The sequence below is a fragment of the Lactuca virosa genome, chromosome 5 (assembly GCF_052849685.1).
Source record: "Lactuca virosa cultivar CGN04683 chromosome 5, Lactuca_virosa_CGN04683_v6, whole genome shotgun sequence".
In the NCBI taxonomy this organism is placed as follows: Eukaryota; Viridiplantae; Streptophyta; class Magnoliopsida; order Asterales; family Asteraceae; genus Lactuca; species Lactuca virosa.
In genome coordinates, this window is record NC_136430.1 from 97,196,769 (window position 1) to 97,223,266 (window position 26,498).

General features: G+C 38.5%; 1 protein-coding gene across 4 annotated transcripts; it reads right to left on the bottom strand.

Moving 5' to 3' along the window:
- Positions 1–206: 206 nt before the first annotated feature.
- Positions 207–2,699, bottom strand: LOC145114971 (hydroquinone glucosyltransferase-like). 4 transcript variants are annotated; one of them, XR_013711360.1, is made up of 2 exons: positions 977–2,699; positions 207–442 (listed from the first exon to the last, which is right to left on the bottom strand). XR_013711360.1 is itself a non-coding variant. In XM_079051099.1 (2 exons), exon 1 carries the CDS (start codon positions 2,533–2,535, stop codon positions 1,027–1,029), a length of 1,509 nt encoding a protein of 502 aa, XP_078907225.1. In that variant the 5' UTR covers positions 2,536–2,699; the 3' UTR covers positions 207–442; positions 998–1,026. The 4 variants fall into 4 exon arrangements, 2 of the variants coding, with proteins under 2 accessions (XP_078907225.1, XP_078907224.1); XR_013711359.1 differs by having other exon boundaries at positions 207–468; XM_079051099.1 differs by having other exon boundaries at positions 998–2,699.
- Positions 2,700–26,498: the final 23,799 nt, after the last annotated feature.

A 26,498-nucleotide genomic window follows, 5' to 3' on the forward strand; every position in this document is an offset into this window, starting at 1 on the left:
TCCAAGATAGAATATCAATTCTTAAATAATACTAATTGCTTGATGCAATATTATGGAGAAAAAAACATGATCATCCAAGTCTTTCGTTTAAGAATAACTCATTGCAAAGTATTTATGATAGTATGATGCTATCAACAACTCATGTAAGCTAAAACCCAAGGGAAGTGATGCAATCAACAACTCATCTAAGATATTAAGAACAAAACTGATCAAAAGAGCAGATATAGATTGATTGCATTCACATATTGAAACAGATCAAAAGCTCATACAACCATATATAAATTCACAAAGAAAGCCCTAAAATTTTGAGATGTTAACACCGTAATTACCTAGAATTGCTTGATTCTTATATACGTCTACAAGAAGGAAGACGGAGTGGGGCAAGAGGTAAGACGACGAGAGGTTAACACTTGAATTTCAGGTTCGAATGGCGAAGACGATCCTGTACGTATATTGCATAAAGAGCTCCTGTGATTTAGAAGCAAGGGCAATATAGTCCATTCAAATTTCTTTTTCAATTTTAATGATTTTAAAATACAAGAAATGATGAAAAAATGTTAAAGAAAAAGATTTTGGACAAATTTGATATTTTGACAAACTTAATATGGATAAATATGATATTTAAAAAATAGGTTGGACAAATATGATATTTTTACGTTTATTAAGGCATATACGAAATTCTCCCATTTATAAATAGTTAACGATACATATTAAAAATAAATAATAAGTTGTTATTAAGTTTTTTTGAATTATTTATTATTTTATAAACCAAAACTAATCTAAAATCCAAAATAATAATTTTTTTTTTTTTTTTTGGTGAAAACAAATACAAAAATTTGAATATTCAAAGCATTGTGTGATTCGATAAGTGTCATTATCCTAACAGTGAATAGTGAATAGGTAACAGAGTTTAAAAAAAAAAAAAAAACAAAATAATCATTTTAGGTAACAGAATAATCATTTAATATAAACTTACAAAGTAATAAATGGTGCTCACATTTATTAATAGCCTGGATCAACATCCAACTAGTCAGGTTCCATGCAAGTTCTTGTGGTCATCGCACAGCCCTGCCGTTTCCATGACTCGGCAACTCCGGCGAGTGTTTCATAAGATGACCCGCCACAACTCAGTGTCTCTCTAGCACTTGCTTCTAGTTCTTTAATCCTTCTCCTAATCTTCGTACCCTCCTCACCTTCCATAACCACCCTCACCACCTGCTCTATCTCCTTTCTCCCCACCACCACCGTCTCTCCTCTTTCCCCGACCACCGGCATCTTCACTGCCACCCCTATCTCATCGCTCAACATCGTCGCATTCATCCTCTGCTCCGCATATAGCGGCCACCCGATCATCGGAACACCATGTTTAATGCTCTCCAAGGTAGAGTTCCACCCACAATGAGACAAATATGCTCCGGTAGATTGGTGGTTCAGCACCGCCACCTGCGGTGCCCATGAGCTCACGACCAGCCCTACTTCCTTTGTCCTCTCAACAAATCCATCTGGCAAGTACACTCTAGGATCGTCTGAGTCAACCCCGGCAGTAAAAAAAGCAGCAAAAGCAGAGTCACTCGGAGTTCGCACCACCAGGATGAAACGTTGCTGACTCAGTTCTAAACCTAAAGCCAACTCGGTTAGCTGCAGATTTGTAAGTGTCCCACCACTTCCTAGTGCAACGAACAGAACCGAGTCTTTTGGTTGTCTGTCAAGCCATGCCATAACTTCTTTCGTGTCGGCGTTTCCATCAGAAGCCGATTCAATCCGTTTAGTGAGCGGTCCAATGGGATAAACCGGCGGTGTGGGAATGTCAGCGAAGAAGGGTTCGATTTCTAGAGTTTTGAGCCATACCGGTTCAAGATCGTGCCAAGTATTCACAAATATCCCTGTAGCCATGGATAGCCTGCTGACATGCATCAAGTACCATTTGTACTCGTCGATCTTTCTGTTCCGGACTTGATCCAGTAAGTCGTGGGTTTGGATTTGGTTACAACCCGGTATCTTGATGGGTTCCGGTAGATCTACGAACTCGCCTTCAACTTCCCTGTCAAGCGTCGGAAGATACAAGGAGAACGCCAAAAGGGCTGCTGATGCCGTAAAAAACGAGTAAACCGGAATGGATAGGTCTTTACATGCATCAAAAACGCCGGTGCAGAAAATGTCGATGATAAAAGCTTGAAGCTTCGGTCGGTTGTTTAATCCACACAACAACACTGAGCGAAGCGAGCGGATGGACTCCTGGACTATGACGCAGAGGCGGGTGACGGCTGTCATATCATCGAAGAAGAGGCCGGACATGTCTGCAGGGGGGAGATCGACGATATGGAGGTCGGGATGTGGGGTGGCGTGGAGGTAGTTGTATTGAGCAACCGTGGAGTCGGTGGTTATAACCAGAAAAGTGACCTGAAAGTTATGTTGAGTGAGAAGACGAAGGGCGAGCTCGAAGAGGGGGGTGATGTGACCCATTCCTGGGCTTGCGAGGAAACCCACATGGGGCTTCAATGAACTCGCATTGCTAATCTCCCCACATGTCTCCATGATTAGTATTGTAGCTGAGCTGATCTCGAATGGGTTATACGACTGACGACAGGAGATGGTTTTCACAAAATCTAGCTTAGCTAGGCACCTATTTTATATAGCATCGGTATATCATATATTCATTTGCATATATATGGATATATGTCATGTGCTTTCCAAAATTCTTTCGTTACATAATTGGTTTCCATAGTTTCAATATTTATTGCGTTTGTTCACTTCACTTCAAAATATTTTATATCCTTCTTAAAGTTATTATATATTTTTAAGCTAATTTTAACTGAGAATAATAATAATAAAATAAATAAATCAAAAGCATGGTTACTAAGAGTAGTAACATTCGCCACATCATTTTTTTTATTTCACCGGGCTAGTATTTTTTTTTCTAAGCATTTCATAAAAAGTGGTAATACTCTTTGATTTGTTTTTTTTTTTCAAATTTAAATAAACTATATTTTATTAAAACACAAATATTTTATATTAAATAAATTATTTTTCAAAACATTATGATATAATTTAATATACAATCGAAACAAACATCTATTAATGACTTAAAACATTTTATTTCATAGTAGGTCATATATGACTATTTATTTAATATTTATTTAAACAAACTATTTTATTGGAGCCACGTTTTCATCAAGTTAATGTAAACAAAACAAATAATAATAATATTTTCCACAAATACATGTAAATGTTTTTTTTTTTTTGGGTACAAATTGATGGCCTAGTATCTCCCACAACTAAAAGAAAAGCAACCGATCACAATTAATGACACTCTCATTCCTTTATCTATCTCTTCTCTTTCTTCTTGATGTGTCGGCAACGTGTCTTCATTGCCATGCACTCTAGCAAGAGGCTAGGGGTGGTGTATAATGAAACCAACAAGGCCTTGGCGAGAGCCTTAGCATGGCCGCTCCCTATAGTCTCATCACCACATCTCATCTCCGACCCATATCCTATTTCTTCTTTTAGAAATGAATATATTACATCAATATATGAAATAATATTATTCATTTATTTAAAAATGTGATTGAAGTTTCGTTTACGATTTTAGTTTTTTTTTATTTTATATATTTCAAGTTTATTTTTATTTATTAGTTGTAATTTAACATATAATATTTAATATTGGTAATATATTATTATATTATAAGTTATATTAGTTAATCATATATGTAAAATTTATTCTTCATATAAAAATCAAATACATATTAAAATTTTGAAACACGGTAATATATTTTGTAAAATTTTATAATTGAAATACATCTTACAGATACATAACATATATTATTGTAATGAAAAAAAAAGATAAAATATATATTTGTTAAAAGCTAACTAATAGAATGGCGTGTTTAACAATGTATGTAAGTTGCAAAAATAAATATACTATGAATGCACTTTTTGGGGTTAAAATGAGATAAAAATAGAGTATGGTTGGAGATGAAACACTATTGACCCCATTTATTTTAGTCTTAGGAAAAAATTAAATATGGATTTGAGATGGTCTTATACATGCCTCTCTCTCTCTCTCTCTATATATATATATATATATATATATATATATATATATATATATATATATATATATATATATATATATATATATAGCAAAAGAGGACATTCTTCCACCTGCAATGACATAACCTAACTCCTTAACCCATTAGCGAGAAAACCATACCGAAGAAACTAAACCGCCACTTTCCCAGTCCATCTAACGAAACTAATATTGTTTGATTAACAAGTGACTAAGATTGATTTTCGTTCTTGATAAAGTTATGGAAGCTTGATCTGTTGAATCTACATCTATGATTTAGATAGAATGACCTGCAAGAATCTCTGCCATATTGCACAAAAGTTTAGGCAAGCACTGGCCGCTGGCTCATTCAAGATCAAGTTAGAGTGGCAAGAAATTAATAAGGTTTAATTTGATTTTTGGAAGTGTTTGATACTATCATTTTTTGGGTTTGATACTATCAGTTTTCTAGGTTTAATTTTTTATTTCTAGGATGGATTCTACGGATTGAAATGTTTGATAATATTGCTTTTTTCGTTTTGATTTTCAATTTCAAGGTTTCATTTTTTGAGTTGAATTGTATGATACTATTAATTTTGTGGACGAATGTTTCAATACTATCGATTTTATGGACCAAGGTGTCCGATATTATTGATTATGTAGGTTTGATTTTTTGGAATGAAGTGTCTGATACTATCGATTATTTGGTTCGATTTATATTTCATAATGTGAATATGATTCTCTATCGATTATTTGGTTCGATTTATATTTCATAATGTGAATATGATTCTCTATGTATGATTTGAGACATTAAAAGCGATTGTAACACCCTGTTCAAATGTTTCTTAATTCAGGGTTTGTAGGCTATAATTCTATCAAGAAAAGGGCTTTGGACTTTGAGGAAGTAAAATTTAAACCTTATTGAGGAATGATAATATTGTTTATAATATCTAAGCCCCTAATTTGTGTGGTAGAACCAAATGGTAAAATGGGAAAATGTAACATCCATAAAATTCATGCCAAATTTAAACTTTTCAAAGCAACCAATTTATTAAAGAGGTGTTTACAAAACCGTTGTTCCCAAAATATTTATTTAAAACTGGAATCATTTACACATAGTTTTCAAAACATTTACGTTATCAGAGTATCCTAGAAACCATAAGTTCCAAAAACACGAGGATGTGTACGGTCACGCTTTCGCCTTGCCAAAACATCTGGAGCACCTGAAACAATAAACTGAAACCGTAAGCACAAAGCTTAGTGAGTTCCCCCAAAATACCAACACACAACAAATAACCCATATCACAAACAACATACTACGGGTCCAATCATCCATCGGGATGGAATACCCCAAGCCCTCAACCATCGGGTTGGAATGCCAATATACTATGGGTCCAATCATCCATCGGGATGGAATACCCCGGGCCTCAACCATCGGGTTGGAACGCCAACATACTATGGATCCAATCAACGATCGGGTTGGAATACCCCGACCCTCAACCATCGGGTTGGAATGCCAACATATTATGGGTCCAATCAACAATCGGGTTGGAATACTCCGACTTTCAACCATCGGGTTGGAATGCCAACATACTATGGGTCCAATCAACCATCGGGTTAGAATACCCCGACCCTCAACCATCAGGTTGGAATGCCCCGGTCTGTTGGCTTACACACAAAGCAGTGAAGCCTCAGCCATCAATCAATCATATGCACATATATCAGATAATCACATAACAGTCTACAGACAGTCAAACCGATCTACAGATCACTAAGCATAGCAACATCCTATCTACCAGAATACTGATCTAACAGATCATAACCACATAGAAACATCCTATCTACCAGGATACCGATCTAACAGATCATAACGATAATAAAATAAGATAACAATCCAAAAGGCCAGCTTTGGTGCCTTAGACCCTGTTGATATAGTGAGAAGAACTCACCTCTCAATGTCGAACTTAACTGAAAGAATCAAGCTCCCGAATCACAGCTCCAACTCAAACACCTACAATCATCATAGGACCAATCCTTTCAAAACCCAAATTATCAAAATACCCTTAAAGTCAAACTTAGTCAACCCTGGTCAAAGTCAATCAGTCAACAGTTGTGACAATCGGTAAAGAGTGGACCCCCACCACCGACCACCTCACCCCTATAAATACGATACCTCCACCTTCATTATAACATTTCTGGCCAAAAACTCTCTCCTCCTCTCTCTAAGAACCTTAACCGTAAACACCTAAAAGCACCCTCAAACTTCGGGAAACATCGAGAAACCACGTTTGGAGTCACTTTGGAACGTCTCAGAGCACTTATCTCTTCGAAATCAGCAATCAGCACCATTGCTCTTGAGTTTACAGTCCATCTTCAAAGACCGTAAACCCTATTCTTGAGTTTACGGTCCAAGCCTTTAAAGACCGTAAACTCTGTTCTTGAGTTTACAGCCGTAAACTCACCGAGCCTTCAGAAACCGTAAACTACATGTCGACCGTAAACTCTTGTTCACGGCCGTAAACACCTTTTAAGTGGTGCTTTTGACTGAAAACTCACTTTCATCGATTCGATCAAGTCCCGGTAACATTCCTCAACCAAATTCAAGTGTTCCTCTAACACGTTATCTAATGAAATCGCTAACTTAGATACATATATGTATTTATTTGATAATAGGATTCCGTTAATTGTCACGTGCAACAACTCGAGGATCTTCATTTCAGTCAACGATTTCACGCAACAACTGTGAGTTCATACCCCTACATTTTCCATATTTTCAATGTTTTCAGGGGGGGAATACAAGCTAAACATAAATGTTTTCAAAAACTTATGCAAATCTCATACTTTAAATCCCTTTTGTACTATGCTGAGTATAAGGGACGTTTTCACTAAAATTTGCATAGTTTTCCAGACACGCTATTCACTATACATGCAAACTATAATCGGTATAGTTTGTCACACCCCCAAACCAAGGATGGCGGAAACGTCCGAGGGTGGAGGACTTCATGTATAGTATCATAACAGCAATTGTAATAGTAATTCAAGCAAACACAACCAACATATATATAATTAAAAAAATTTACATCATTGTATGAATTACATGTTTACGAATCAATTACAATATGTTGATAAAATATGAAATAGTAGACGCCTTAGCGTCCCATCCTCAAAAGCACTTGATTACCTGTTTAATGATTTCCTGAGAATACAAGTTGTTTGAAAAAGTGTCAACACAAAGGTTGGTGAGTTCATAAGCTTTTGTTTGGTATTATTAAAAGCCTTTCGTTTGTAAAAGTAGTATTTGTGTTAGAAAAATCCAATATTTTCCTTAATGTGTAAATGTAGTCTTAAAACCCAAAGACCGAAATGTACAAGTAATTTGTCATATTTATAGTAAAACAATGCAAGTTTAAATCGACATAAACTCGTTAAATTTTAATGAAGTTCCCGTAAATTCCAATGTCTGTTAATACTTTATGTGAGTTTATTATAACCATACTATGACCAAGGTTGCCTAAAACGACGTTCTTCAGGCGTCGGAAATGTTATGACATTTGTCACCCCAGACCTATCGGTCTAACTGTTGCATGCAGTTTAGGTGTGGGTTTGTCAAACCCAATATAGATCTATACACAAGTATCACGCTCTCCCTCAATGAGACTCTGGTTACAATACAGGACTTAATGGTAATTTGAAGTAAATGTCTCACAAAGTCATTAACGGAATTACGTGTTATGAAAATTTGGTACCGTATGGCCGTACCTTGCTTAATGAAAATATCCTTTGTATAAATGTACCCTTTTTAAATGTATGTGTTATGTAATGTATCATAAACTATACCTATTATAGTTTATCAACCAAGGGTAGTACGTGGTAATGTATGCAAACTATATTCAAAATAGTTTATTTAATGTTTGAATGTATCTATTGTACTTTGATTATAATCACTTGTTATTCTTTGTATTTTATATGACCAAATCCATTTGTAAACTGATGTGTGTCTAAATATTAAGACAAAATGTCATATATTGCAGTAACATATAATCACATAAAGATATACACCTTGCTCAACATGTTACAAGGTGATATGAAATTAACAGCAACTTTTCGTTAAAAACAGTTTCTGTTACCGTTCTTAGAAACTTTATAGAAAAATCATCAAAGCTCTAAATCCAAATCCGCAAATTTTGAGAGTTTGGAATATGAGTCTAGTTTGTTCGTAAATTTTATCATGATTTTTAGTGATCTCTAACAGAGGTGAAAATGTTCATAATCACAGACTGGTCCGGGTTTGCCTCTGAAATGACAAGCAGTTTTGTAAAAATCACCATAAATTGTAAAAAAATCATATGGAGATGTGCAAGTAGCCATTTTAAAGCTAAGAGTTTGAACTACTTGCACCTGAAACAGTTTTGAAAACTAAAATATTTAAGTTGACCAAAACAGTCCGTGATTAACGTCCATCTTTTCTGATGTAATCTGTTAGAAAAAGTTTAATTGTGTTCTTGATGATTTTACTTGTATTCCCCCCTTAAAACTTAAGAAAAACATGTAAGTGTACGGGTATGAACTCACCTTATGTGGTTTCAGTAGATGAAAGTGAGAGAGAGGAAGTGTTTAACTCAAGAACACTAAGAAGATGTCTTGATGATTCGAGAATCTAACACCGAATAAGATGGAACTTGTGTAAGATATCAATGATTTGAGTAGAATGGAGTTTAATAATTATGTGAATGATGAAGATACTTACTAATTGAAGAAAGAAATCCCTGGAGAAAGCCTTGAAGTTCTTGAAGTTAAGAGAAAAGATGAGAGAATTTTGGAGAGTGTTCTTGGTTGCTAAGTGTAGAATGAAAGAGTTTTATGGAGAATGAGGAGAGAGGATCAATCCTCCAGCTCTTAGAACGTGGGAAGAGCTGGAGATTGGCTGTAAAGGTCCACTAAGGAGACAAGGGGTAGTGGGAAAGAGTGGCTAATCATAGAGTGAGGTGGTAGTGGTTTGCTTTTGCCATAAATTAAGGAAAAGCAAATATTCCCTCAATAATTAGTTCAATCACCAATTCTTTTAATATATTTTATAAAAAACCCTGGAGATTTATATATTTTGGGGCCTTAGTTTATAAAATAAAGTTTTGGGTGAAAATCCCACGTTAAAATAATGAAAAACGGAGTTAAAACGAAGTCGTAGTCGAAAAACCGGTAAATCGCTTCGGACTTCGGACCCTCGGACCTTCGCTTCGGACCTTCGGACCTTCGGACCCTCGCTTCGGACCTTCGGACCTTCGGACCTTCGGACCCTCGCTTCGGACCTTTGGACCCTCGCTTCGGATCAGAGGCCTCGGATGCGAGGCTTCGGATGCGAGGCTTCGGTCCAGAAGCTTCGGTTTCGGATCCTTAAAGCTATTTTACTCGTTTTTACCCCGTTTCAAGCGATTTTTGACCCGGTCAAGGGTCGAGATGACCCAAATGATTACAAAAAGTTAAAGTAACTTTTGAGAGAGATTTGGGAGAGATTTGGGAGAGATTTCAAATAGAAAGAGATAGAGTGAAAACGATTTAGAGAGGTTTCGTTTGTGATTAATTTGAGTGTCCGGCTTCACAACGCAAGGTTCGTAAACCCCATTAAACCGTGTTTTAGTGTCTTACACAATCCCGATGATTGTGTAATAGTGTTTTATCGCTTTGGTTCGTTGTTTAGCACTTGTTAAGGCTAAGGAAAATCAAACACATGAACTTTCCAAATGATGATTTCTCATTAAAATAGCGAATTGTATAGTGATTACATAACGTAAACCCTAGCATACAAGGGTTATTGGAGCTGAGCGGTTTGACTTGTTGACTTTGAATTGACCGAAATTTGACGGTTGTCACATCATCCCCCCGTTAGAAGGAATTTCGTCCCGAAATTTTCATTTTGACTGGGATTTCAAGAGTTTGGGAAGAGATGTGGATACTTTTGTTTCATCTGATCCTCGCGTTCCCAGGTGAATTCGGGTCCTCGTTTAGCGTTCCAACGTACCTTCACGATGGGAATACGACTTTGTTTCGTTCGTTTGATTTCCCGATCCATGATTTCGACTGGTTCCTCCACGAAGTGGAGATTTTCGTTAACTTTGATTTCGTCGAGTGGTATTACGAGTGTCTCATCAGACAAACACTTCTTTAGGTTCGACACGTGAAATGTGGGATGTACTTTGTCGAGTTCCTGAGGTAATCGAAGTTTGTATGCTACTGGCCCAATCCTAGCAAGGATTTCGAATGGCCCGATGTACCTTGGATTTAGTTTCCCGCGTTTGCCGAATCGTATCATTCCTTTCCAAGGGGAAACTTTTAGTAGTACTCTATCACCCACTTGGAATTCCAAGGGTTTGCGTCGTTTGTCTGCGTAACTCTTTTGCCGATCGCGAGACGCTTTCAGTCTCTCTCGAATTTGAACGATCTTTTCTGTAGTTTCCCTTATGATTTCAGGGCCAGTGAGAGTGCTATTAGAGACTTGCCCTCTAGCTAGCTGTGTATCCCCCACCTCAGCCCAACACAGGGGTGATCTGCATTTGCGACCGTAAAGAGCTTCGAATGGATCGACTTTGATGCTAGTATGATAGCTGTTATTGTAGGAGAATTCGATAAGCGGTAGATGGGTATCCCATGCTTTACCGAAGTCTATCACACAAGCTCTTAACATGTCTTCCAATGTTTGAATGGTTCGTTCGCTCTGTCCGTCGGTTTGTGGGTGGTAGGTCGTACTCATGTCAAGCCTAGTTCCCAATGATTTTTGTAGGGACTGCCAAAACCGTGAGGTAAATCTACTATCTCTATCGGAGATAATGGATATCGGCACACCATGGAGTCGTACAATCTCTCTGATGTACGTTCTAGTCAGCTTCTCCATCTTGTCGGTTTCTTTCATTGGTAGGAAGTGTGCTGATTTGGTCAATCTGTCTACAATTACCCATATTGTGTCAAGCCCGCCCGATGTCTTAGGCAGCTTGGTTATGAAGTCCATGGTTATTCGTTCCCACTTCCACTCAGGTATATCCGGCTGTTGTAATAGCCCGGATGGTTTCTGGTATTCGATTTTGACCTTAGCGCAAGTCAGGCACTTGCTCACATAGGTAGCAATCTCAGCTTTCATGTTCGGCCACCAGTATAATCTCTTGAGGTCCAGATACATCTTATCCGACCCGGGATGGATGGAGTATCGAGTCTTGTGTGCTTCATTCATGACGACATCTCGGAGTCCACCGAACTTCGGTGTCCAAATCCGGTTCATGATATAACGTGCTCCATCATCCTTGACTTCTAAGTTTTTATCCATTCCCCTTAATGTCTCTCCTGCCACCTTTTCTGGTTTCAAAGCTTCCAGTTGAGCTTCCTTGATTTGTATGGTCAGGTGGGAATGGATTGTCATTGTTAAGGATTTTACTCGGCGGCCCGAGTACTCCTTCCTGCTTAGAGCATCGGCCACTACATTGGCCTTGCCCGGATGATAACGAATTTCGCACTCGTAGTCATTCAGCAACTCTACCCATCTCCTCTGTCGCATGTTGAGCTCTTTCTGATTGAGGATATGCTGAAGACTTTTGTGATCAGTGAAGATAGTGCATTTCGTGCCGTAGAGGTAGTGTCTCCAGATCTTCAAAGCGAATACCACTGCTCCTAATTCCAGGTCGTGCGTAGTATAATTAACCTCGTGCGTCTTAAGCTGTCTTGATGCATACACGATAACCTTCCCTCTCTGCATGAGCACACATCCGAGGCCTTGATTCGAAGCATCACAGTACACTACGAAGTCCTCGGTTCCCTCTGGGAGAGACAAGATCGGTGCGCTGCATAGGGCTTGTTTTAACGTTTGGAAAGCAGTTTCTTGTTTATTTTCCCACTTGAATATCACACCTTTCTGCGTCAAGGTGGTGAGTGGTTTCGCAATCTTGGAGAAGTTTTGTATAAATCTTCGGTAGTAGCCAGCAAGCCCAAGGAATTGTCGAATTTCGGTTGGCGTTTTGGGTGCTGACCAATTCTCGATTGCCTTGATCTTGGAGGGATCCACATGTATGCCTTTCTCACTTACCACATGTCCAAGAAAATCCACTTCTCTAATCCAGAATTCACATTTAGAGAACTTAGCATAAAGCTTCTCCGCTCTTAGTGTCTCTAGCACTTGGCGTAGATGTAGGCGATGCTCTTCTTCGCTTCGCGAGTAGATCAAGATATCGTCGATGAATACGATTACAAACTTGTCTAGGTAGGGTCGACACACTCTATTCATTAGGTCCATGAATACCGCAGGTGCGTTTGTTAAACCGAAGGACATCACCACAAACTCGTAGTGCCCATAGCGAGTTCTGAATGCAGTTTTGGGAATATCTTCTTCTTGAACTCGTAGCTGATGGTAGCCTGACCTTAGGTCGATTTTTGAGAAGAAATTTGCTCCTTGGAGTTGGTCGAAAAGGTCGTCGATTCGGGGTAGAGGATATCGGTTTTTGATGGTGAGTTTGTTTAGTTCCCGATAGTCGATGCACATGCGAAAGGATCCGTCCTTCTTCTTTACAAAAAGGACTGGTGCTCCCCAAGGTGAGAAGCTTGGTCTGATGAACCCTTTGCTCAAAAGCTCGGTCAACTGACTGGACAACTCCTGCATTTCTGATGGTGCGAGGCGGTATGGAGCTCTGGCTACGGGGGTAGCTCCGGGTATTAAGTCAATTCTGAAATCGACTTGTCGTGCGAGTGGTACACCAGGAAGATCCTCTGGGAACACATCTGGGAAGTTACACACTTCGGGGATGTCTTTGATGTCTTTCACGTCTTGTTTCTTGTCTACTACATGGGCTAAGAAGGCGTGGTACTCCTTCCGGAGATACTTTTGGGCTTTGATGCATGAGATGATTTGTAAATTCGCACTAGGTTTGTCACCATAGATGAGAAGGGTTTCGTCATTTGGTAGATTGAGGCGAACGGCCCTTTCGTAACATAGAATGTCGGCACGGTGAGGAACTAACCAATCCATCCCGATGATTACGTCGAAGCTTTTTATGGTGACTGGCATCAGGTCAATTTTAAATGTATGGTTGTCTATAGTGAGAGTACATTCTGAGTATATATCGCTACTGCGTTCTACTTTCCCATTTGCCATTTCTACTACATAAGTATCCTTTAGTGATTGGGGATTTTGTTCAAGTAAATGTTTATATTGGTGGCTCACGAAACTCCTCTCCGCTCCACTATCGAATAGTACGCATGCATAAGAGTTATTGAGGAGAAACGTACCGGTAACCACCGTGGGATCCTCGACTGCTTCCCCATGTCCTATTGCCAGGACTCTTCCTACTCCACCAGCATTAGGGGCTTGTGCTTTGGGGCAGTCTCTTTTGAAGTGACCTGCGTCTCCACAGTTGTAGCAGATCCGGGTTGCCCCCGTACTGGCGACTTGGTTGATTGGTTGAGCCGGTGCTTTACAGAAACGAGCAGTGTGCCCCTTCCTGTCGCAGTTGTTACAGTGCATCTCCCTACAAGCACCATTGTGGTGAAAGTTGCACTTGTTGCACTTAGGTAGTTTTCCCGCATATGGCTTCGGTGGTGCTGGAGTGGTAGCAGTAGTGACAGTATTAGTGGCAGCATGGACAGCAACAATTTGTTGCTTCTTAGCGGGGTCCTGTGCTGGTTGGCTCTTCTTTTCGTTCCAGAACTTCCTTTTGTTGTTTCCTCCTTTTGATTTATCAGTGGTGGTGGTTGTAGTATTATGACCGGCTCGGTGGTCAACAAGTTGTTGTGCCAGCTCCCTTGCACTGTCAAAAGTAGTTGGCCTTGAAGCCAGGACACTACTTTGCACGTGGAGAGACAGTCCCCAAAGGTATCGCTCCACCTTTTTCTCCTCCGGAGTAACCATTGTTGGGCAGAGGAGAGCCAATTCATTGAATCGGGTGGTGTAGGTTTCAAGGTCAGAGCCCGTCATCCTGAGGTTCCAAAGTTCTTGTTCCAGCTTTTGAATTTCACCTCTCGGGTAGTACTCCTTCATCATCAACGCTTTTAGTTCTGCCCAGGTTATGGAGCTAGCCACTTCGAGAGTAAGTGACTTAATCCGGCAGTTCCACCAAGTAAGGGCTCGGCCGGTGAAGGTGAAGGCTGCGAACTTAACTTTGCTCGCTTCGGGGCAAGAGCACACCTGAAAGACTACTTCGGTCTTTTCAAACCATTGCATCAAAGCGATGACTCCCCCGCTTCCATTGAAGTTGTCGGGTTTGCCATTTGTGAAGTCTTTGTATGAACACTCTTTTGCACGCCACGTACTGTCTCCGTGGTTAGAGTGTGTAGCTCCTGATCCCTAACCACCAGCTCCGTTGGTCCCTATCTGCGACATTGCGGCCGCTACGGCTGCTGTTACTGCAGCCTGGAACATCGCGGGATCAAACTGTGGAGGCGGCGGCGGAGGAGGTGTTGCTGTGTTGCTGGAAGGTCTTGGTCTTCTCCTTGGCGGCATGATTCTGGCATAAGTCGTAAACCAATGTACTTTTAGTAAAAGTGTATTTATAGGGAGAGAAATCTTTTATACATAAAGTATATTATTACGTTGTTTTCCGGTATGTTTACGATACATACGATTTTATACTTTTTATTGACCCAATACATTGGGTTATGAGGTAAAATGAAAGTATAAAATATTTTTATTATAGTAACACAAAATACTCCTATAGTATTTGTAAATGTTTAGTTTTGAGTTCTTAAAGTATCCTTTGTAGTATGTTATTAGGTTTGTTAGATTTGTTGTCCATCCTGACCATCCCCCGGTATATGCAAGTCAATTCCCGGACAGATATAGTTGATCAGGCTATATCCTTCCCAGACTTGATTTACATATACCAAGGCATACCCATAATGTACAACTCCTCTTCTTTTATTTTATGTTTTTCTAGTTATGACACTATGTGAGCATGTATGCATGTATTTATACTTTTAATAAAAAAAATCATTTATTTTCTAAAAGTATATTTATTTGAAAAATGCACAAATCAGAGACTATTAGTCCCAATTGTGTTTATAGTTTGTATATCTTATGTGGTTTGATATACTTAATTCACTATAAACTGCGCTCTGATACCAATCTGTCACACCCCCAAACCAAGGATGGCGGAAACGTCCGGGGGTGGAGGACTTCATGTATAGTATCATAACAGCAATTGTAATAGTAATTCAAGCAAACACAACCAACATATATATAATTAAAAAAAATTACATCATTGTATGAATTACATGTTTACGAATCAATTACAATATGTTGATAAAATATGAAATAGTAGACGCCTTAGCGTCCCATCCTCAAAAGCACTTGATTACCTGTTTAATGATTTCCTGAGAATACAAGTTGTTTGAAAAAGTGTCAACACAAAGGTTGGTGAGTTCATAAGCTTTTGTTTGGTATTATTAAAAGCCTTTCGTTTGTAAAAGTAGTATTTGTGTTAGAAAAATCCAATATTTTCCTTAATGTGTAAATGTAGTCTTAAAACCCAAAGACCGAAATGTACAAGTAATTTGTCATATTTATAGTAAAACAATGCAAGTTTAAATCGACATAAACTCGTTAAATTTTAATGAAGTTCCCGTAAATTCCAATGTTTGTTAATACTTTATGTGAGTTTATTATAACCATACTATGACCAAGGTTGCCTAAAACGACGTTCTTCAGGCGTCGGAAATGTTATGACATTTGTCACCCCAGACCTATCGGTCTAACTGTTGCATGCAGTTTAGGTGTGGGTTTGTCAAACCCAATATAGATCTATACACAAGTATCACGCTCTCCCTCAATGAGACTCTGGTTACAATACAGGACTTAATGGTAATTTGAAGTAAATGTCTCACAAAGTCATTAACGGAATTACGTGTTATGAAAATTTGGTACCGTATGGCCGTACCTTGCTTAATGAAAATATCATTTGTATAAATGTACCCTTTTTAAATGTATGTGTTATGTAATGTATCATAAACTATACCTATTATAGTTTATCAACCAAGGGTAGTACGTGGTAATGTATGCAAACTATATTCAAAATAGTTTATTTAATGTTTGAATGTATCTATTGTACTTTGATTATAATCACTTGTTATTCTTTGTATTTTATATGACCAAATCCATTTGTAAACTGATGTGTGTCTAAATATTAAGACAAAATGTCATATATTGCAGTAACATATAATCACATAAAGATATACACCTTGCTCAACATGTTACAAGGTGATATGAAATTAACAGCAACTTTTCGTTAAAAACAGTTTCTGTTACCGTTCTTAGAAAATTTATAGAAAAATCATCAAAGCTCTAAATCCAAATCCGCAAATTTTGAGAGTTTGGAATATGAGTCTAGTTTGTTCGTAAATTTTATCATGATTTTTAGTGATCTCTAACAGAGGTGAAAAAGTTCATAATCACAGACTGGTCCGGGTTTGCCTCTGAAATGACAGGCAGTTTTGTAAAAATCACCATAAATTGTAAAAAAATCATATGGAGATGTGCAAGTAGCCATTTTAAAGCTAAGAGTTTGAACTACTTGCACCTGAAACAGTTTTGAAAACTAAAATATTTAAGTTGACCAAAACAGTCCGTGATTAACGTCCATCTTTTCTGATGTAATCTGTTAGAAAAAGTTTAATTATGTTCTTGATGATTTTACTTGTATTCCCCCCTTAAAACTTAAGAAAAACATATAAGTGTACGGGTATGAACTCACCTTATGTGGTTTCAGTAGATGAAAGTGAGAGAGAGGAAGTGTTCAACTCAAGAACACTAAGAAGATGTGTTGATGATTCGAGAATCTAACACCGAATAAGATGAAACTTGTGTAAGATATCAATGATTTGAGTAGAATGGAGTTTAATAATTATGTGAATGATGAAGATACTTACTAATTGAAGAAAGAAATCCCTGGAGAAAGCCTTGAAGTTCTTGAAGTTAAGAGAAAAGATGAGAGAATTTTGGAGAGTGTTCTTGGTTGCTAAGTGTAGAATGAAAGAGTTTTATGGAGAATGAGGAGAGAGGATCAATCCTCCAGCTCTTAGAACGTGGGAAGAGCTGGAGATTGGCTGTAAAGGTCCACTAAGGAGACAAGGGGTAGTGGGAAAGAGTGGCTAATCATAGAGTGAGGTGGTAGTGGTTTGCTTTTGCCATAAATTAAGGAAAAGCAAATATTCCCTCAATAATTAGTTCAATCACCAATTCTTTTAATATATTTTATAAAAAACCCTGGAGATTTATATATTTTGGGGCCTTAGTTTATAAAATAAAGTTTTGGGTGAAAATCCCACGTTAAAATAATGAAAAACGGAGTTAAAACGAAGTCGTAGTCGAAAAACCGGTAAATCGCTTCGGACTTCGGACCCTCGGACCTTCGCTTCGGACCTTCGGACCTTCGGACCCTCGCTTCGGACCTTCGGACCTTCGGACCCTCGCTTCGGACCTTCGGACCCTCGCTTCGGATCAGAGGCCTCGGATGCGAGGCTTCGGATGCGAGGCTTCGGTCCAGAAGCTTCGGTTTCGGATCCTTAAAGCTATTTTACTCGTTTTTACCCCGTTTCAAGCGATTTTTGACCTGGTCAAGGGTCGAGATGACCCAAATGATTACAAAAAGTTAAAGTAACTTTTGAGAGAGATTTGGGAGAGATTTGGGAGAGATTTGGGAGAGATTTCAAATAGAAAGAGATAGAGTGAAAACGATTTAGAGAGGTTTCGTTTGTGATTAATTTGAGTGTCCGGCTTCACAACGCAAGGTTCGTAAACCCCATTAAACCGTGTTTTAGTGTCTTACACAATCCCGATGATTGTGTAATAGTGTTTTATCGCTTTGGTTCGTTGTTTAGCAGTTGTTAAGGCTAAGGAAAATCAAACACATGAACTTTCCAAATGATGATTTCTCATTAAAATAGCGAATTGTATAGTGATTAGATAACGTAAACCCTAGCATACAAGGGTTATTGGAGTTGAGCGGTTTGACTTGTTGACTTTGAATTGACCGAAATTTGACGGTTGTTACATCATCCCCCCGTTAGAAGGAATTTCGTCCCGAAATTTTCATTTTGACTGGGATTTCAAGAGTTTGGGAAGAGATGTGGATACTTTTGTTTCATCTGATCCTCGCGTTCCCAGGTGAATTCGGGTCCTCGTTTAACGTTCCAACGTACCTTCACGATGGGAATACGACTTTGTTTCGTTCGTTTGATTTCCCGATCCATGATTTCGACTGGTTCCTCCACGAAGTCGAGATTTTCGTTAACTTTGATTTCGTCGAGTGGTATTACGAGTGTCTCATCAGACAAACACTTCTTTAGGTTCGACACGTGAAATGTGGGATGTACTTTATCGAGTTCCTGAGGTAATCGAAGTTTGTATGCTACTGGCCCAATCCTAGCAAGGATTTCGAATGGCCCGATGTACCTTGGATTTAGTTTCCCGCGTTTGCCGAATCGTATCATTCCTTTCCAAGTGGAAACTTTTAGTAGTACTCTATCACCCACCTGGAATTCCAAGGGTTTGCGTCGTTTGTCTGCGTAACTCTTTTGCCGATCGCGAGACGCTTTCAGTCTCTCTCGAATTTGAACGATCTTTTCTGTAGTTTCCCTTATGATTTCAGGGCCAGTGAGGGTGCTATTAGAGACTTGCCCTCTAGCTAGCTGTGTATCCCCCACCTCAGCCCAACACAGGGGTGATCTGCATTTACGACCGTAAAGAGCTTCGAATGGAGCGACTTTGATGCTAGTATGATAGCTGTTATTGTAGGAGAATTCGATAAGCGGTAGATGGGTATCCCATGCTTTACCGAAGTCTATCACACAAGCTCTTAACATGTCTTCCAATGTTTGAATGGTTCGTTCGCTCTGTCCGTCGGTTTGTGGGTGGTAGGCCGTACTCATGTCAAGCCTAGTTCCCAATGATTTTTGTAGGGACTGCCAAAACCGTGAGGTAAATCTACTATCTCTATCGGAGATAATGGATATCGGCACACCATGGAGTCGTACAATCTCTCTGATGTACGTTCTAGTCAGCTTCTCCATCTTGTCGGTTTCTTTCATTGGTAGGAAGTGTGCTGATTTGGTCAATCTGTCTACAATTACCCATATTGTGTCAAGCCCGCCCGATGTCTTAGGCAGCTTGGTTATGAAGTCCATGGTTATTCGTTCCCACTTCCACTCAGGTATATCCGGCTGTTGTAATAGCCCAGATGGTTTCTGGTATTCGATTTTGACCTTAGCGCAAGTCAGGCACTTGCTCACATAGGTAGCAATCTCAGCTTTCATGTTCGGCCACCAGTATAATCTCTTGAGGTCCAGATACATCTTATCCGACCCGGGATGGATTGAGTATCGAGTCTTGTGTGCTTCATTCATGACGACATCTCGGAGTCCACCGAACTTCGGTGTCCAAATCCGGTTCATGATATAACGTGCTCCATCATCCTTGACTTCTAAGTTTTTATCCATTCCCCTTAATGTCTCTCCTGCCACCTTTTCTGGTTTCAAAGCTTCCAGTTGAGCTTCCTTGATTTGTATGGTCAGGTGGGAATGGATTGTCATTGTTAAGGATTTTACTCGGCGGCCCGAGTACTCCTTCCTGCTTAGAGCATCGGCCACTACATTGGCCTTGCCCGGATGATAACGAATTTTGCACTCGTAGTCATTCAGCAACTCTACCCATCTCCTCTGTCGCATGTTGAGCTCTTTCTGATTGAGGATATGCTGAAGACTTTTGTGATCAGTGAAGATAGTGCATTTCGTGCCGTAGAGGTAGTGTCTCAGATCTTCAAAGCGAATACCACTGCTCCTAATTCCAGGTCGTGCGTAGTATAATTAACCTCGTGCGTCTTAAGCTGTCTTGATGCATACGCGATAACCTTCCCTCTCTGCATGAGCACACATCCGAGGCCTTGATTCGAAGCATCACAGTACACTACGAAGTCCTCGGTTCCCTCTGGGAGAGACAAGATCGGTGCGCTGCATAGGGCTTGTTTTAACGTTTGGAAAGCAGTTTCTTGTTTATTTTCCCACTTGAATATCACACCTTTCTGCGTCAAGGTGGTGAGTGGTTTCGCAATCTTGGAGAAGTTTTGTATAAATCTTCGGTAGTAGCCAGCAAGCCCAAGGAATTGTCGAATTTCGGTTGGCGTTTTGGGTGCTGACCAATTCTCGATTGCCTTGATCTTGGAGGGATCCACATGTATGCCTTTCTCACTTACCACATGTCCAAGAAAATCCACTTCTCTAATCCAGAATTCACATTTAGAGAACTTAGCATAAAGCTTCTCCGCTCTTAGTGTCTCTAGCACTTGGCGTAGATGTAGGCGATGCTCTTCTTCGCTTCGCGAGTAGATCAAGATATCGTCGATGAATACGATTACAAACTTGTCTAGGTAGGGTCGACACACTCTATTCATTAGGTCCATGAATACCGCAGGTGCGTTTGTTAAACCGAAGGACATCACCACAAACTCGTAGTGCCCATAGCGAGTTCTGAATGCAGTTTTGGGAATATCTTCTTCTTGAACTCGTAGCTGATGGTAGCCTGACCTTAGGTCGATTTTTGAGAAGAAATTTGCTCCTTGGAGTTGGTCGAAAAGGTCGTCGATTCGGGGTAGAGGATATCGGTTTTTGATGGTGAGTTTGTTTAGTTCCCGATAGTCGATGCACATGCGAAAGGATCCGTCCTTCTTCTTTACAAAAAGGACTGGTGCTCCCCAAGGTGAGAAGCTTGGTCTAATGAACCCTTTGCTCAAAAGCTCGGTCAACTGATTGGACAACTCCTGCATTTCTGATGGTGCGAGGCGGTATGGAGCTCTGGCTACGGGGGTAGCTCCGGGTATTAAGTCAATTCTGAAATCGACTTGTCGTGCGAGTGGTACACCAGGAAGATCCTCTGGGAACACATCTGGGAAGTTACACACTTCGGGGATGTCTTTGATGTCTTTCACGTCTTGTTTCTTGTCTACTACATGGGCTAAGAAGGCGTGGTACTCCTTCCGGAGATACTTTTGGGCTTTGATGCATGAGATGATTTGTAAATTCGCACTAGGTTTGTCACCATAGATGAGAAGGGTTTCGTCATTTGGTAGATTGAGGCGAACGGCCCTTTCGTAACATAGAATGTCGGCACGGTGAGGAACTAACCAATCCATCCCGATGATTACGTCGAAGCTTTTTATGGTGACTGGCATCAGGTCAATTTTAAATGTATGGTTGTCTATAGTGAGAGTACATTCTGAGTATATATCGCTAGTGCGTTCTACTTTCCCATTCGCCATTTCTACTACATAAGTATCCTTTAGTGATTGGGGATTTTGTTCAAGTAAATGTTTATATTGGTGGCTCACGAAACTCCTCTCCGCTCCACTATCGAATAGTACGCATGCATAAGAGTTATTGAGGAGAAACGTACCGGTAACCACCGTGGGATCCTCGACTGCTTCCCCATGTCCTATTGCCAGGACTCTTCCTACTCCACCAGCATTAGGGGCTTGTGCTTTGGGGCAGTCTCTTATTCGAAAGTCTATTCTATGTCAAATTATGTATAACTGATATGCACTACGTGATTATAGACGTAACTAATAAGGATCACCCCTATAAGTAATTATAGGATTAGGCGTCTATTAATTATCTCTTCTACCCCTATTCTCGCAGGAGCAACATGATGTGTAAATTTTAACGCCCGTACAAAACCTACTTCTACCCACTACCATAACTCCGTCTCCAAGACGTTAACAGAAACACCAAGAATAGTTCACTAAAGTGCGAAATTATACATGTGTATATAAATGGTAAGGATATTTACTAAAAGGTTTATCAATGAAATAGGCATGCATTTTATTTCATTGAATCTCACTACTTGGTATTACAAACAATTTACAACTGGTAACTCTAAGATTCTTTAGGTGTACCTCGAAGTTATGTGTAATTAAGAAATGATTGACCTAGAAATGGTGAGTCCGCCTTAGGACCTGTTCCTTGTTTGGTTGTGGACTTAGGGTAGACTCATTAGGATCAACAGTCTAATAAAATTTTAATTACACATAACTGGGGGCATGTCAAGTGAATCTTAGGAGTGGATCAGACATGGAACAAATCACAAGATTATAATCAAGTTATTCCTACTAAATTCATAAATCTATTTATATAGACCTCTGGTATAGAGTCGTCGGCGTAGTCATGTCGGCAATCTAGAATATGGCTAAATACATAATACAAACTATAATACCCAAATTATACAAAATTTTATGCATTAAAAATCAATAGACAAATACATAAAATGAAACTAAAAAGGGTATCAAACTATCAAGAGAAAAACACATACAATGTAGATTAAAATCCACTAATTATAACAAAATGGCTAAGGATTGTTAAGTCCTCTCTTCTTATAAATAGCTTTGAAGCAAGGTACGGCCATACGGTACCAAGTTTTCATAACACGTAATTCCGTTAATAACTTTATGAAACATTACATAACACATACATTTAAAAAGGGTACATTTATACAAAGGATATTTTCATTAAGCAAGGTACGGCCATACGGTACCAAGTTTTCATTACACTACACGTAAATTCGTTAATGACTTCTGTGAGACATTCGATTCAATTTACAAATAAGTCCTGTATTATAACCAGAGTCTCCTCGAGGGAGAGCGTGATACTTGTGTATAGATCTATATTGGGTTTGACAAACCCACACCTAAACTGCATGCAACAGTTAGACCGATAGGTCTGGGGTGACAAATGTCATAACATTTCCGACGCCTGAAGAACGTCGTTTCAGGCCAACTAGGTCATAGCATGGTTATAATAACTCACATGTGGTATTAACAAACATAGAATTTACGGGGATTTCACTAAAATCAAACGAGTTTATGTCGATTTAAACTTGCATTGTTTTACTATAAGGAACAAACACTACTTGTACATTTCGGTCTTTGGGTTTTAAGACTACATTTACACATTAAGGAAAATATTGGATTTTCTGGAACGAACACTACTTTTACAAGAAAAGGCTTTCATAAACTCACATTAAATATAAACAAACATAGAATTTACGGGGATTTCACTAAAATCAAACGAGTTTATGTCGATTTAAACTTGCATTGTTTTACTATAAGGAACGAACACTACTTGTACATTTCGGTCTTTGGGTTTTAAGACTACATTTACACATTAAGGAAAATATTGGATTTTCTGGAACGAACACTACTTTTACAAGAAAAGGCTTTAATAAACTCACATAAAGTATTAATGAATATTGGAATTTACGGGAACTTCATTAAAATTAAACGAGTTTATGTCGATTTAAACTTACATTATTTATTATAAGTAAGAAAAGTTACTTATACATTTCGGTCTTTGGATTTAAGACTACATATACATTTTAAGGAAAATATTGGATTTTCTAAAACAAATAATACTTTTATAAACGAAAGGCTTTTAATAATACTAAACAAAAGCTTATGAACTCACCAACCTTTGTGTTGACACTTTTTCAAACAACTTGTATTCTCAGGAAATCATTAAACAGGTAACCAAGTGCATTTGAGGATGGGACGCTAAGGCGTCTACTATTTCATATTTTGTCAACATAATGTAATTGATTCGTAAACATGTAATTCATACAATGATGTAACTTTTTCAATTATATATATGTTGGTTGGGTTTGCTTGAATTACTATTACAATTGTTGTTATGATACTATACATGAAGTCCTCCACCCCTGGACGTTTCCGCCATCCTTGGTTTGGGGGTGTGACAGATTGGTATCAGAGCAATGTTTATAGTGAACTCAGTATATCGAACCACATAAGATATACAAACTATAAACACCTTTGGGACTGAAAGTCTCTGATTGAACATTTTCAAATGACTATACTTTTAGAAAGTGAATGGTTTCTTATTAAAAGTATAAATACATGCATACATGCTCACATAGTGTCATAACTAGAAGAACATAAAGTAAAAGAAGTGGAGTTGTACATTATGGGTATGCCTTGGTATATGTAAATCAAGTCTGGGAAGGATATAGCCTGATCAACTATATCTGTCCGAGGAGTGACTTGCATATACTGGGGGATAGTCATAATGGGCAACAAATCTAACAACCTAACTACACCCTATAGGGAATACTTTAAGAATCGAATCTAAACACCTAAAAATACTATAGGAGTATTTGGTGATACTATAACCAACTTATGTGAAAACTAAAGACCTCTATTAGTAGGCCTATGATAACTGAGTGCATACGCCAAGGTTATACATAATTAAAGATATTATAGACTCAGAATCTATGACTATTGCTCTACTTCCTGTTCCTTGTTTGGTTGTGGACTTAGAGTAGAGTCATTTATTCGAAAGTCTATTCTATGTCAAATTATGTATAACTGATATGCACTACGTGATTATAGACGTAACTAATAAGGATCACCCCTATAAGTAATTATAGGATTAGGCGTCTATTAATTATCTCTTCTACCCCTATTCTCACACGAGCAACATGATGTGTAAATTTTAACGCCCGTACAAAACCTACTTCTACCCACTACCATAACTCCGTCTCCAAGACGTTAACAGAAACACCAAGAATAGTTCACTAAAGTGCGAAATTATACATGTGTATATAAATGGTAAGGATATTTACTAAAAGGTTTATCAATGAAATAGGCATGCATTTTATTTCATTGAATCTCACTACTTGGTATTACAAACAATTTACAACTGGTAACTCTAAGATTCTTTAGGTCTACCTCGAAGTTATGTGTAATTAAGAAATGATTGACCTAGAAATGGTGAGTCCGCCTTAGGACCTGTTCCTTGTTTGGTTGTGGACTTAGGGTAGACTCATTAGGATCAACAGTCTAATAAAATTTTAATTACACATAACTGGGGGCATGTCAAGTGAATCTTAGGAGTGGATCAGACATGGAACAAATCACAAGATTATAATCAAGTTATTCCTACTAAATTCATAAATCTATTTATATAGACCTCTGGTATAGAGTCGTTTGCGTAGTCATGTCGGCAATCTAGAATATGGCTAAATACATAATACAAACTATAATACCCAAATTATACAAAATTTTATGCATTAAAAATCAATAGACAAATACATAAAATGAAACTAAAAAGGGTATCAAACTATCAAGAGAAAAACACATACAATGTAGATTAAAATCCACTAATTATAACAAAATGGCTAAGGATTGTTAAGTCCTCTCTTCTTATAAATAGCTTTGAAGCAAGCTTGCCTAAGCTTCTTTGTTCTTTCTGTCAATTCCATACCTGGCAATTTCTCCATCATCTTCTTGTACCCTTCTAACGTCTCTATCTCCTCCTTTAATCCCAACTCCTATTTTTTTTAAAAGGTAGATGCAATATATTTTTCATGTGAGTTCACAAAATTTACAATGAGTTAAGTTTATATAAATATAAATCAGGAGATCGTAGTAAATCAATTGATTTGATGTGGCATATGCCTAGGACCTATGTTTAGTTATAAAGAAACTAACAATTAAAATTTTAGAAAAAAAAAAAACCAAAACTACTTTGGTTACCAAGTGCATGAGTAATGTATAGAAGGTTATTATCATAATTTACCTTGGCATTTTCAATGAGGGATTGAAGGCTCTTAAGTTTTCTATGAGGCCATCTGTTTATGTTTAGCTCTCTGCATCTTTTCTTCAACACTGTTAAACTTATCCCTAGTTCCTTTGCTGCCATGATTATCGGCATCTCAAAGTACTTCTCTATCTCTTCAAACTCCAATGGTCTCAATCTCTTTGCCACCTTCCGGCCACCGTGATCAGTGGTGGCAGCACTAGAACTACATGTAGCCTCACCACCGGATTTACAGTCTTCACTGAAACTAACCAATGGTAAATTACCATCCTCCCAACAATCCCATAAGCTTATATCTTCAAGGGGATCAAAATCGTGAAACTCATTTCTAGAAATGATGTTTTGATCTTTGTTAAGTACTGTGGAAACGTTCTGATCAAGCACTTCATGCAATTTTTCCGACAACCCGTAATCATGATGGTTGAGCATGTCACCACTGCAAAAATCCAAAAAACTCAAGATAATCAAATCCAACACGATGAAAGACTCTTTTTGATCACTACAAATCCAAACCATGTTTTGATCAATGTCGACAAAATCACTTTTCTGTGCGTAAGATGGTGTAATGAGTGACGTTTATATATACCTGAAAAGATCTTGATGATCAAAGTACTGAAACCAATCGAGGTCATCTATGGGGTTTTGATGATCTGCAGGTGGATCCATTTGTGAGGGAGAAGTTAAAAGTCGCGGTAAGAATGTGGTGATTTATATAAGTAAAGTGGGAGAAGTAATTAATAGCAAATTGTTGGGAATGCAACAAAACAAGTTAAGCACTTCTGAAAAATTGATAAATGATTTCGGTAACACTCGCGGAATATAAACTAGTGAAAAT

Coding starts and splice junctions, on each gene's coding strand:
- LOC145114971 (XM_079051099.1), bottom strand. CDS start 2,535: ATGGAGACATGTGGGGAGATTAGCAATGCGAGTTCATTGAAGCCCCAT.